This window comes from Planococcus citri, chromosome 5 (genome assembly GCF_950023065.1).
Source record: "Planococcus citri chromosome 5, ihPlaCitr1.1, whole genome shotgun sequence".
NCBI classification, from domain to species: Eukaryota; Metazoa; Arthropoda; class Insecta; order Hemiptera; family Pseudococcidae; genus Planococcus; species Planococcus citri.
The window spans coordinates 67287296-67302206 of NC_088681.1; the positions used below are offsets into that span (position 1 = coordinate 67287296).

At 36.5% G+C, this 14911-nt stretch overlaps 1 protein-coding gene across 1 annotated transcript in view; it reads right to left on the reverse strand.

Annotated features, from left to right (window-relative positions):
- LOC135847000 (uncharacterized) overlaps positions 1 to 14911 on the reverse strand; it is a 537248-nt gene that overhangs the window by 167123 nt on the left and 355214 nt on the right. Inside the window, exon 4 of the mRNA XM_065366376.1 lies at positions 3298 to 3365. Coding sequence (XP_065222448.1) covers positions 3298 to 3365 — 68 coding nt within the window. The remainder of the gene's footprint in view (positions 1 to 3297; positions 3366 to 14911) is intronic.

Below are 14911 nucleotides of genomic sequence, written 5' to 3' on the forward strand. Positions count from 1 at the left end.
CGCTCAGAAATATGTTTCATCGATGCATTTTCATCGAGAGAAAACCAGCTCTCAAAATGAAGTGCTAATCTCAGAAGACGAATTTTTAAACCCCACATTTAATTTCAGCTGATGCCCTTTTATACTGTTCGAGTACGTAATTACACGAAACAAAAATATTTTCGAGAATTTCGTGCCGTGAAAAAATGACCATTCGAGTTTAATTTCACTATCACTCAATCAGAACGTCTCGGCTCGACGTTTATTTTGTTCCAAAAGCTGGCCAAAGTACACAGAACGAGTGGTACGTGTGCTGTATTAGGTAATCGGGTAATAACCAACACAATGTTCTCTTATTACGTACGCATTTTACGCAGCGTAAGCGCCATTGCCAGTGGTATGGTATTTTAATCTCGCTAATAGGCTTTCTCGATTAGCTCTACCGTACGTACTACGTATAGCTGCTCTTGGAATGGACGTAGGACGCATACGGCGACAAAGTGGCTTTTGTAATTTATACCCTTTGCACTTTGGCCTAATTAAACCATTCGTTACAAGTACACAACAGAGTGGACCTATTACCGAAAATTTTTTCTTATACTTTAGCTCACCGTCGAAACATCGCTCTCGCTCGGTTAAACTCTTCTGCTCGTACACCTACCTCTCCTGTGTACTGTACTCGACTCATCCATTCACTCGCCCACTATACCTACCTATACTTACAGAGTACCTAATAGGAAAGTACACACGTACACAAGAAATAAGGCAGAAAACTTGCAGCAGACGGGCGTACAAAGGGTACTGGGTAGGGGAGGGAAAAGCACTCGCTCGGCGAGACTGCTGCTGGTGTAACAGATGGATGAAATTTTTAATACCGATGGCTTACGATGGGTTCACCTTTTGTAAGACGCGATCATTAAAGTTATAAATAAGGGTTAAAATATATATAAACATTCGTATAGTTGGTAGGTAGGTAGGTAGGTATAGGAAAAAAGCGCGGAGGAGGAAAGAAAAAAATGAGAAAAAAAGACGAAGAAGTATAGTGGAAGAAGAAATGACCCTATTTATACTTTATAATTCGTCAGATACAAACGCACTACCCCTTTAAGAAAGTTGATAGCGCGCCATTTGCACAACGTACAATCCACTCGGTCACAGCATAGGCAAACAAATGAACGCCATTCACGTTGGCGAAATTTTTTGAATAAAAATAAAATCAACAACGTTTTCCATTATTCATGAATAAAAAAATCAAAAAAACGAACGAACAACCTCGTCCACCCCCCACCCCTCACCACCCTCTCACACTCTGCTTCTTCTCCGTACATGCATATAGTACATTATCCCTCCATCGTTCTCCTCCTCATCGTCGTTCGCTTCGTTACGTATAATTAATTTCATTTTTGCCAACGCTGAGCGCGCGAACAAGCGAAAGTTCGTTCTTTTCGATAATTCTCTCTCAAACACCAGCAACGAACTGCTATCCTTCTTCTAGCTGTCGACCCCCCTGTCCCTTGCAGCACGCTAACGATAATTTTCCTCTCTCTTTTGCCACCTCGCTCGTACGTCCGCGCGTCCTTCGAACGAGCATTAATATTCAATTTTTTTTCGCTCATCTGGAATCCGATGGATTGGAAAATTAAACAAAGCGACGATTGCGAACTGCGAAGTGTTCTGCTGCGAGTAGTAAAGGCACCACTCTTTTGTATACAGGCAGGTAGGAAGGTAGGTAGGTAGGTCTGGGGTGAAGTCGTTTATCGTTTTTAAATCCGTGAAAAAACCATGCTGGACAGATTTAAAATTTCTCAGAAGTGTCGTTTCAATGTTGAGCTCGGGTGTCTTCGGTTACGAAATCGCTATCGTATTTTTCAACCGTGAATTTTTGCTCTTTCTCCTTCAGCTTGAAGTTTAATGGTACCAGTAAGCTTTCCAAGTTCTCAAAAAATATAAAAAATTGAAAATTTTCATGTTATGCAATTTGCTGCAGCTTTCACCTAGGTCGCTTCTGAAGCGTCTGAAGTGAAATAATCAGATACAAAAGGGTGTTTCGAAAGTACTCGAATAATATTGTAGATTTTGAAAAGTTTCCAGTGCTTAACGAACATTTTTTTGGCGAGCAATCTCCATATTTATAGGTCTCTACGCCTGTTCTGAAAAAATGAGTTAAATCGTTGACTGGGTCATCCAAGTACCATCAACTTATAGTTTTGGGTTTAAATCCTTAAAAGTCAAAGTTGAGCTTTTTTCAAAAATTTGGTTGAAAATTTGAAAAAAAAATCCTGAAGCATGCATTTTTATGATATTTAACAACTCGGGGCTTCTCGTGATGGGATCAATGGGATCAGGTGGTTCAAAAAAATTGAGATCGATAGTGAGTAATAAAATACAAAAAAAAAATCTAAAGACCAGATTTATAGGGTGGATCACAAACAAAAAAAAAAAAAAAAATGTTGGAAGATTTCGACCAAATTCAGTACAGACGTTCACTTCCGAGTTGAAAGTCAATCAGAAAAATTTTTGGCACCGGAGATGATCCTGGAAAGAAAATATGGGTCCTCAATGAGGGAGTATTTTCGAAAAAAATCAAGGTTTTTCCCTCTAGCCTCTACTCGCAGTACCTTTTTTTTAAAGGGTAGCAATCAGACTCCAACATTGGGAATCACGACGAAAAATTTCAATTGCTGAAAAAAATAACCATCACCATCTCCACCTCCACTTCGGGCCAATCTCACATTCGTCTCATACCATGTATCAACTCAACCTGAACACCGCCAGTTTTACCACCACCTACCTACCGCTGTTGTTCAATGCTATTTCTTTGGTGTTAATAAAATTGCATACCCAAGACGCCGTAAATACGTTACCAAGGCGTCGAGAATCCACTACCGCGGATTGTTCTCCACTTAGTCCGGCATATGACAATAGGAGTAATTGCACCCCCCCCCCCCAGGACCACCGGGACAACTTTTTTCTTAAAGGGGACATCCTAAGGAGCATTTTAAAGCAAACTTGCCAAAAAAAGTTGGCCTTACTCACAAAATGGCCGCCATTTTGTAAGTAAGGCCAACTTTTTTTTGGCAAGTTTGCTTTAAAATGTTTCTTAGGATGTCCCCTTTAAGAAAAAAGTTGTCCCGGAGGATCGGCGGGGGGGGGGGGTGCAATTACTCCTATTGTCATATGCAGGACTAATTATTCGACGTTTCATTACATCGTACGATTGTCACGTCTCACCAAGGTTTTTTTTCCACAGTTACACAAAATTTCAAACCGATAAATTCTATTTTTGTACGATTAAATAAACAGATGAATATCACTTACTTTCTTTGTACTGCAAAACGTTGTAGTGTTTTTCGTGTATCACAACACATCGACGACAATTATCCTCCCTGAAAGCACACAAATAAAGCGAGAAAATTAGCGAATGAAATACAAATACATACATGCACGTAAAACGGTCACCTCGAAATACGCATCAAAGGGCGACTGGACAAGTACATATTATTATGATTATTTGCGAAACAAAAATAGAATAGGAAAAGAATTTATGACGTTTGAGCGCAGTCCATTTAATCGGTTTACTACGTATGTATTTTCTGTGTTTTTTCCCTCTTTATTCAATCGTCGCATTTTACAAAATGGCGCGAAACAATCCATCGTTACGCAGGTAAAAAAATTGCGAATAATTTTATCGCTATTTATTGGCGAATGATTTTTCTTCGTTCATTTTTTCTTTCTTCCTTCCCTTCCCTTCCTCCCCCTCAACCCACACAATTTTTTAATAAAAATTATACACAAACGTCGTCGACAAACAAATCGGTTTTTTTATTTTTCAGTAGGTAATTTTCTTTTTTTCTTTTTCATTTTGTTTGAATGAAAATTTTACGTAGGTGAAAACTGAAAAGAAAATAACGAGGGAAAATTGCGACGCAAAATTTTTTTTAAATCATGTTCCATGGGTTAGGTATTTGTATTTTTACAAATTAAACGCCTGATTTTTTATTTTCGCGATCATTTTTTTTTAATACAGTCGAAAACATTTTGAAAAATCTATAACAAACATTCTATGGTCCAATTTACTTACTAAAATAAATTTAATTTTGAAAAAGGTAAGTACATTTTTTTCCCCGTAGTTTTTTCAAAAACTGAAAACCATTTTAATTCTACCACAAATTTGCGGGAGGATTTGTGCTGCTAAATTACAAACCAGAAAACATCAATTTTTTTCAAATATTTCTAGTTTTAAAATAAGAGCAATCGAATTTTGGTCCGAGACAAAGAGAAATCCAAAGATAGTGCAAAAATATACCAAACTGGATTTTCCTATTTTTAAAAAAATTCCATAAAAATGAATTCAGGATATCAAAAATGGCACACAAATCAAATTTCAACATTTCTGTCTCAATTTGAGCAAATTTTGTTATTTTTCACCACGTTGATCAAAAAATCCTTTCAATAAATTTTACGCCAAAAGGGATGAGCAGCGGGTGAATTACAGCAAACAATATTGGGACGAATTTTCATTCTGATAAATCAACATTTACTCTACATCGTTCTCGTTTGAGAACATAAATTACATGCATAAAAATTAATTAATTTTTTTCGCTGTTTATTTTCAATTACTAGATAAGCTCGAAAGAGCTCGCGACTAATAACGATATTACCTACGTTACGATTTCAATTAAAATCGAAGCAAATCACCTTTCAGCAAAAAAATAAAAATCACGCGTGAAAAGATGAGATGATACTCTAGCTTTTTATTTCGCTTCAAAAAAGAGAGTTGATAGGTACAGAATGGGGGGATAGGGGGGATTGAAAAAAATGAATATTTTGAACCGATTGTAATAACCTCGTATTTCTCTCCAGCTTCGTATTTTTTTCTCCATGTACTGCTCGAATTTTATTCATTTTTTCTACACCCTGTCTCGCCTTATTCGCATCTAGCAGAGCTGGTAATATTACAGGTATTACCTGGCTTGGCTGCTCGTCGACGCGAAATGAAAATACTACGTAATGATGATATATAACCTTCGCGGATTATTCACTGATGCGGCGCGAGGGGATCGGTGAAGAGGGGTTGTTCAACCTTTGACACTCATTTTTTTCACCTATCAATCTTTCGAAGCCGGAGCACGACTGTATAGGATGGGGGAAAAAATATACCTAATCAACTTTCCAACGCTACTGTAGCTAGGTACGTTTATTTAATTGGCATTTATGCAATTTCCTTGCTCAATTTTTCTCTTTCGTATAGACTGTGCGTTTGTATAAACAAACAATATTTAATATCGTACGTAAACGTGTAGGGTGTATACGTTTTTTATGAGAATTTTTCCCTCTTTTATGAATCAATTTTTGCACAATTGTTCTCGCTGAATAAGGGTGTTTTTCGGGTACTTATGTGGGATGTTGATCGAGAAATCTGAAATTCTTTAGCATAATTTTCACCAAGGGTGAATGACACGTTTAAACAAAGCCGAAATCAGAGGTTAACCATTGTAAATGAAGGGGATGAAAAAAAAGCTCGCTTTTTACTTCATCTTCATCTCTCGAATTTTCGCTAAGATGACTATTTCAAAAATTAGCTACGAATTTTTTTCTTTTATAAATTAATTTTTCAAATTACACCTAATGTTGTTTTTTTTCCTTTGATTTCTTTTTTTTCCTTCTTCAAATTCCACGACTTCAAAGTCGTATACGAAAAGTAAGGCTGTTGGCGAGGATTTTACTCGACAAACCTTTTAGGAATGTCACGTGGAAATTTTTTTCAACGTTTCTACATCCAATCTTTTAGCGCGAAAAATTCTCAAAATTCCGACGAAAAGATGAAAATTTCATATTTTATTTTACGGTCTGTTAATCTGCTTTGAAATTTTCACCTTTTAGCTGGCGACCTTCGTTTCGTCGTAAGTACATTTTTTTCTTCTCGAGGGAATAACATTATTATAATCTCAAACCACGTAGTATTTCAGCGTTTGCGCTTCAACGTCGCGATGGCGATGGCGTAGCGACGTAGCGTGGGTAGAATTTTTTTTTTTTGCTTATGTGACTCAATTTAATGGGGTATGTTTTGAGAAATTTCCCATACCATGTACAAACTAGAAATAGAAAGAGGTATTTTAAAACGAAATTATATGAAAAAGTACGAAAATTTTTTGCAGAAAATTCTGCCAATTTTTTCAATTGATAGGAATGATTACCAAATGTCAAAAATCGAAACTCTCACATTTTATCTATGTATTTTTCTTTAAGGGGAGGGAAAGTTTTTTTTTATTGAAAATTGATTTTTCAAAAAATATGCAACTTTGGAGGTTCTCTATGAAGGATAGAGTTTTTGGCGGAAAGGGGGAGGGGGTCTTGAAAACGAGATTAGTCAAAAGGATTCTAAAGTAGATATTGGGAAACGTTGAAAAATAGTGGATTTATTTTCGTGAGGTGGGGGGGGGGGGGGGGGTGTGCAAAAGAAATTCCGAGAAGAACTGGAAAAATAAAAGGAAGACAAGTTGGAAGAAGGACAAGGTAAGGTATTGAAGAAAAGTGGCAAGCATAGAAACAAAAGGTTAAAACAGCAGCAGAATAGTCTATTCCACTCAAAGGAAAAAGAAAACACAACCCATGGATGAGTCAAGAGATACTGGATCTGATGGAAGAACGAAGAAAAGCAAAACAGGCCAAGTAGTGAATACACAGCACTAAATAATGAGATCATGGGAAGGTGCAGAATGGTCAAAAATGAGTGGTATGAGAAGAAGTGCAAAGAAATAGAAGATCTGGAGAAAACGTAACTCTAGAGAAATGCATACCAAAGTGGAGCAGATGATGGCCATCCACAAGAAAAGGAGAAGTGGAATAGCATACTTATATGCGAAGAAAAGACAGAAAGTATTGTGTCAACAATCTAGAAACAGAAGAGGTCTGGATCAGCTACATACAAGAACTGTATGGAGATGACACACAACCAGCTCAAATTGAAGTTTCATCCACAGAGGAGGCACCACTAATAGAAATGTGGGAGCTGAGGAACGTGATGAAGAGAGCCAGAAACCACAAAGCAGTGGGAGAAGATCTCATATCTCATAGCAGTAGACTTGATTATGGTACTGATGTGACAGGAGCGGAAAGTATGCGATTAACAAGTGCAAAGATTAAGGAGCAAGGCGAAGCGGAGCAACTTGAATCACACAAGTTAATCAGGTTACGGTCCTGCTGAAATGTTTAAATTGTTAATTTTGAATTTGTAGACATGCACGGAAAATGGTTACTTTCTTCCCTAAGAAGGAAAGTACAGTAAAAGCTCGTTATAACGCTTTCGGATATAACGCTGATTTCGTTATAACGCTGATTCCTTCCGGTCCCTTGACATCCCCATTTAAACCAATGTAAAATTAATCGCGATATAACGCTCATGAGCAATTATAAATCGCGTTTTAACGCTCTAAAATTCAGGAAAAATCACATTTTTTGCATAATTTTAACAACAAAAACCTAATTTTTTGCGAAAAAAAGCTTACTCATGTGTAAAAATTTATCAATTTCTGAAAATTTTGCCCGCAACAACAGTTTTTTTTTGCAATTTTAGTAGTTTTGATTTTAAAAAAAGAAAAAAAACACTTTTATGGCAAAATTTTGCCAAAAAAATCAGTAATATTATTATAACAGACCTCAAAATCAAAGTAAAATTTCAGATTTTTTCATTTCCAACTGGAACAGTGGTTCAAATTCAAAATAAAGTGTTCGTTTCCACTTCCTTTATAACGCTTTTTTCGTTTTAAAACGAGAATTCGCGGTATAACGCTAATCAGCGTTAAAATGAGACTTTCTGTTATAACGCGCTTCGGCTTATAACGCTCTTTTTCTCCAGTCCCTTGAAGAGCGTTATAACAAGCTTTTACTGTAACTGTTTTCTGTGCATGTTTTGATGGCTGTGTTAAAGATGTATTTTCCAACCACAAAACTGTCTAAGAAACTATTCATTTTCCAATCATATGAAATTAAAATATCTACCCGCGTAGCACTGACGAGATCGTCAGTGACCTCAACAAAAGTATTGACATGATTTTACACGATTGTTGATTGAAAAAAGTCTAAACATTATCCACAAAGGGGTTAATCTAACTACGTTTAAGATGATTGATTAAAAATTGACACTTTCTTCAAAAACTATGATGAAAATGCTGATGGTCGTCATTGCTGTCTACATTTGTATCTACAGTCATGTGCAAGATTTTGATATATTGTAGATACCTTTGTAGACCCGTGATTGATATTGAAATTCAGGTCATCTTGTCAATCTGAAGTTGATGTCAACTATAAGATAGACAAAAGCATCTACAAAATTTTGATCTTGTATGTATAGTTACTTTTAATTGTCAACAACTTTGGCATCGGCAAGACGACCTGAATTTCAATATTGATTATAGGGTGACAGGGTCTACAAAAGTATCTACAAAATGTCAACATCAAGTAGATACTTCTGTAGATCTTGTAATTGACATCAACCATCTGGTTAATATTGGTGAGAAAGTTGATGTCGATTACAAGATCTATAAAATATTTTTAGAAATTTTGAAGTATTGCCGACTCATTTGTCGATGTCCAAGTCGACAATACAAGAAGAAAAATTTTCCAAGTCCAGAATAAGATGGACTGAATATTCTTTTAAGGCCTCTCCACTCAACAGCGGCAATGGTCTAGTGGTTAGGGAATGTATCAGAAGTGTATAGCAACCTTGGTTCGATCCCTACCCAGGGCAACTTTTTTTTCTTTCAAAAAATTTTTTAGGGTGAAATATTTTTGAGAATAATAATTTTACTTGAAGCAAAAAAAGAGTTTTGGGCACATTTTGCACATTTTCAATCAAAATTTGCTTCTTTTAGACTCAAAAAATGACACCAATTGATTTTGATTCTTTTAGACTCAAAAAATGACACCAATACGCTCAGTAAGTTTGATCACGTGACTCCCACTTTTTGGAGCAATTCTCGTGAGAATGATAACAGGCAAACGGGAACTTGTATTTTACGAGTGAATTTGAGCGTAATTTTTGCAATTGATCGACTTTTGTGAACTCGTGTTTTAAAATAATGTTTTCTGAAATGAAAGGATTCAATATCATAAGAAATGAAAGCATTTGCGCTATTATTTGGTAAGTTTTTACCGAATTTTGACCTCTCAGAGACATTAAAACGATTGTAAAATCCGTCCATAAGTACTTAGCTTGTACAATTCAGTTCATTGTTCTTCAGGACGACACAAATAACTATTTAAAACTCCAACACTAAAAAAATTCACCGTAGATCGTTCATAATTGAAGTCAAAACTTGGTCATATGCAGGGAAACGGGCAATTCCCATTTCCTTGCAATCATTATCACGTGAATAGCTCCAATCACGTGATCAAACTTGCTGAGCGTATTGATTTTGATATCAACTTCTCACTCGTAATTTATCAACATTGGTGTCAACAAATATCATGTTGACAAGTAACAGATTAGAGATCTCATCTTTTCCATCGACTTTGGCATCATTTTTGTGCTACGTGGGTAACACCGGAGTACAAAAAGGAGTTTCTGAAGATAATAAATGAAATATACAATGAAGGTACACTTCCTAAGGACTTCAAAGCAGTAAATTTTGTACCAATAACAAAGAAGAACAACTCGCAAAAATGCTCTGAACATAGAACCATTGCATTAATGAGCCATGCACTGAAGCTACTACTCACCATCATAAATACTAGAATTGAAAAGAAGATAAATGAAAATCTAAGCAAATCACAATATGGCTTTGTAGCAAAAAAAGGGGACAAGAGATGCAATTGCCCTGCTGAAAGTGATCATTCAAAGAACACTGAATGCAAACAGGGAAATCATTGCTTGCTTCATCAATTATGAGAAAGCATTCGATTGTGTCAACCGTGAGAGGATGTTGGAGATCCTAAAGAAATACTATATCAATGACAAAGACCTGCAAATAATCAAGAACCTGTACTTGGAGCAGAGCACAAACATCAAGATTGGAACTGAGTAGGTACTTAGAGAACGGATGTGGTATAAAGAGAGGTGTGTGATAAGGATGCCCCCTCTCACCTGGGTTGTTCAACAAATCAACATGTATGCAGAAGAAAATAATGAGAGAAGCGTGAATCGAACAAATTGGATTCAAGATCAATGGCAAGAGAATAAATGAAATAAGTTACAAAGATGACAAAGTGATCCTTGATGGAACAGAAGAGCAGATGCAAAAGATGATTTACCGAATCAACAGTGCTGGATTAAAATACAGAATGAAAATAAATGTAGGCAAGACCAAGGTGATGAGATTTACAAAAGGAGATGATAAAGAGGTCAAAATCAAAATTGGAACCGTAGGAAATTTTTACAAATTATTTCTCGTTATTTTTTTTTTTGATTTTTGAATTTTTATGGGACTCCTGGGGTGTAGAAATGTTTTTTTTTTTTTTTGAAACAAGGCGATTTGAGAGAATTTTAGCGCAGAACTGGAGAATTTTTAGGAAACATTTTTAAGTATTACTCACTCGTATTTTTTGGTTTTTTCGATTGAGGGGGGGGGGGAGAATTTCAGGACACTTTTTTTGTGGTGTTGGGAAAATCAGAGAACTGGGAATATTTTCAACACAATGATGACTCGTAGATTTGGCAAAATGGAAATTATTTTCGCAATAGATATCGACGAAACTAACAATAGTACCAGTAGGTATAGCTATCTCCTAGAAAAACCAGGGCCATCGTTTATTATACCTCGCCACGATGATGATGTAGCAGCCGCAGCACCGACGAATTAAACGCCGGCAAAGTTTTTAAATTTGGTTTTTGTAGTATAAATGAAAGAACGAATGCCGATGGCGAACGCGAGCAGTTTATCAGAAAAGGTATTAAAGTTACGGCGAAATATTGTTGTAATGTGCAAAGTTTGGCAATAACTAAAGTAGAAAAACTTGTATAAATAGAGGTGTGTGTGTGTCTGTCTCTGTATAGGTACCTTTGAAACGGGGAGCGATGTTTTACGTGTGTAATGTGTATGTGGATCTGGATATTATTATTATTATTGTAGGTGTATAATAAATTCGAGGCGGTAAAATTTATCATTCGATTTGAAAAATGGTACCGCCAACCGAACGTGGCAATTTATTGGTCATACACGGGCCAAAAATGAAAACCAGAAACGATTCTAAGGCGGACATTTCTTTCTCGTAGAGAGGGGATAAAGAAATCAACGAATAATTTACCAAACCGTAACTTTTGATTTTTAGGTCAGCTTTACCACTTTTTATTTATGATAAGCGCGCTAACGCGTATAAACAAAATAATTTATCAGTCGAGTTGAGAGAAAAAAAAACTTATCAGTTGGAAAATTCCGAGTTGTTTCTTTTTTTCTCGCAAAAAGAAGTACTTCGGTATAGCCAGTTACTTCTCGTCTCGAGAAAGTGGCATGGCAGTGTTGCGATAGAATTATTTAAAAAGTTTTTCTCCCAAGAAGGTGGTGGAGGTTGTTCTTTTTGCTTTTCTTTAGCAGGTTTTTTTCTTTTACCCCGTCTTTTTGTTGTCGTCGTTGTATATTTTTTTTCTTTCCTGTTTCGTAGTATTCATTAATCTTTTTAATAATCTGATCTAAGTCTCGGAAAAATACTCTGTCAATTTGGCTGACGAACGGATTCAATTTCCGTTTAAGACTTTCTAGGTTGTTTTTTTATTATTATTATTTTTCTTTTCGGACGGCTTCTTATTTTTTTTTTTCCTAATTTATTGTGAGAGTTATAGAATTTTTTTTTCGTTTTTTTGAAGTTTTCTCGGTTTATATATTTTTTTTTTTACTTTCGAAAGCTTTATTTTTGCGAATTTATATCGAGAAAAAATAAAGCACGGTGTATAAAAGAAGATAAAGGTAGAGAGAGACCGAGAGTTTGAAAGGTACGGATAGAATTGGCTGAAAACCCAGCTTAAACAAATATGGCCACGTTTAATTGAAAATCGCCATCGTACTCGTTTCCGCGTTTTAAACGATGCAACCACACAATTTCTTGTATTTCTCGGATAAGTACGAGTATACAAGAGAGTGTGTAATTATGATATTAACGATTATCGAGCGAAAACGAGCTCGTTAGATGCCTCCTGTTGGTCTACATTCACGCTCTCCTTGCTCCCTGCCTTTCGTCCGACCCTTTCGTGGTAATGTACTCGTAATACTCATCGATAGCAGGGGGTAAGTGGTGAGGTGCCTCAGCTTTACAACAAATAGCATGGCGATGGCGAAAATAATTTTAAAAGAGTCCATTTGCAAGTGGCCTGGTCTAGCTTCCTAGGAATAGCTTACTATGAGGTGCTTTACGAAGGGTCGAATGTGTAGGAGTATTATGACGCCTTTGGGGGTCATTATGTTTAACGGGCTGGTTTTTATTGCAGAATATCGGTCCAGAGCGTCGCGTCTTCGACACCCAAGCTCGGTGACCAGCAATGAGTACTATGTATACTGCTGCTCGCTATACCGTTGCTCGATATCATTACGATTGCATAGGATGGAATGGCGATGAGTTGAAAATCTTAGAGAGAGAGAAAGAGTGGTTAAATGAGCTATGACGTCGAAGGTTGTGTTTCATGGATGGAGATTGGATAGATGAGGAAGGAAAAACGATTAGTAAGAGGCTCCTTTGATTTGAGAAGTTCACTTTGTATAAGTTGGAGAACAGTAAATTATTGATTTTAATGAAAAATGAAAAATTATGGGAGAAAAACAACGAGATTTTGACCATATACGATTAGCTACAGGGGTCATTCCACGTCAATTGGACCAAGAAGTGGTAGGGAGGTTCGGCAATTTTTTTGAAATTTTTCCTGTGGAAAGACCTTTTGAAGGGATGACCAATGGCGCAAACAGCAGCCCTCTATCCCGTTTTTAAAGGCAGCCAGGGGGTGTCAAAGTTTTCAGTTTTTTGATTATATCATAAAAATCAGTGTTGCCACTTTTTTTCGTACAAAAAATTAGCTCAAAAAGTTTCAAAACGTAGTTTTTATATCGTTCCGACTCTCAAAAATTTTGAAAAAAATATATTATGGACAACTTTTCATGCTGAACAACATATTAAACAATTAGAATGGTACCGTGTTGCAAAGTCGATTTAAAAAAATTTTAAGTTTGCAAAAAAATGCGATTTTTTGATTTAAAACATGAAAAAATGTTTTGATAGATAAAGTTGAACCCTTTGACACCTGTTTTTACTTATCTGCAGAAAAAGTTTAAAAAAAAACCCTCCCACTCGACGAAATAAACTCTTCACAAAAAAATCAAAATTCGAAAAAATCCAAATTTTGATTTCAAACATCAAAAAAGTTTAAATTTATTCAGTTGTCTTATTTGAATCCTTTTAAAACCTCTAACTATGGGGAAAAGTTCCATTTTGGTAAGTATCGCGGTTATCGACTAATCCACTGCTGAAATGGATGATATTTTAGGTTCACTGAAAACTTTGACATCCCCTGGCTGCCTTTAAAAATGGGCTAGGGGGCTGCGATTTGCGCCATTAGTCATCCCTTCAAAAGATTTTTCCACAGGAGAAATTTCAAAAAAATCTCCGAACCCCCCTACCACTTCTTGGTCTAATTGACATGGAATGACCCTACAACAAGAGCGGATCTTCGAGAAAAAATTAACGAAATACATATTATACGATTTAAAAAATAACAACACGAAGCCAAATGGATGAAATGTTCGGAGTACAATACGACGAGGGGTGAAAGAGAGAATAAAAAGAGACGTATCTCGAAAAAAGAAAATTATTTCTATCGAATAAAGTGTTAGAATTTTATTCGCCAAATTACTTTCATAGATATTCGCTTAGTTTGGAAATTAGTTTATTATTTCAGCTCGGCGAAGTTTTCTTTATAAAATAGTGTTTCACTTCATCGAGGAAAATTTCGCACGCGAGATACGAGGATGGAGTAGATTTTGCAGATAAGGGAGGCGAGGGTGTTACTTCTCAACCAGGATGAAAAAAAGCCAAGTTTTTTGCCACTTCTTGAACGGTCTCGAATTGCGAAATACCAAAAAAAAAAATTGAACAAAAGAATAATTGTTTCTTACACGAGGAAAATGTGGATGAAGTTCGGAAGGGTGTAGATGTTGATAAAGTGGAATTCGAAAGAGCAATGACAATAAGAGGATGAGATGAACTCACACACTTGATGTTGTTTTATTTTCCAAGTGGATCTGCCGTCTAGTTAGCTACCTATACTTTCGTATTATACTCGAACTCGTATAGGTATGTGATGTTGATTTGGTCAAAGCATCTCTGAACTGTCATTTTCATGACACGTGGGAGTAAGATGGAGAAGAAAACGAGACAGGAGATAATAATTGAATAATAATTGAAGTTGCTTGACTGCAGTGCTGAGCTGGATAAGAGGGAAGAATTTTCGTTGGCATACAAACCATATCATCATCAGTACCAGACATAAAGGTAAACAGGTACATTTCATTTATACCAAGTACGTATATCCTTCGCCTCCCTCATCATCAGTCTCGTGAGATTTGGTCAAAAGAGGCCGATAAACAGTGCAAATGTGTGCGTGTGTGCAAAACACGACGAATGTGCCAGTGGCAGAGAGGAGCGAGATAAAGAGATGCCATCATGTGTATCCGTGTAATACAACTGTCGCTGACAGCTGGCCGGTGTGTAAAAGCTTATTTTTATATAACACCCTTGTGTATATGCGGCACATACACGTTACTGTCTGGCTCATGGCTTAGCTTTGCAACTTCGGTTGGAGGACGGGGGGGGGGGGGGGTAGAAGGCGAGAGAATTTCATTCGTAGATTGATATTTTTTTGTGTGTAGACGAGTCGATTCGATCTGCTGGTAGGTTGCTGCTCAGTGCTCAGTGCTCGTGTAAAGTATCCATCCTAGTTGTACATGTACACGGA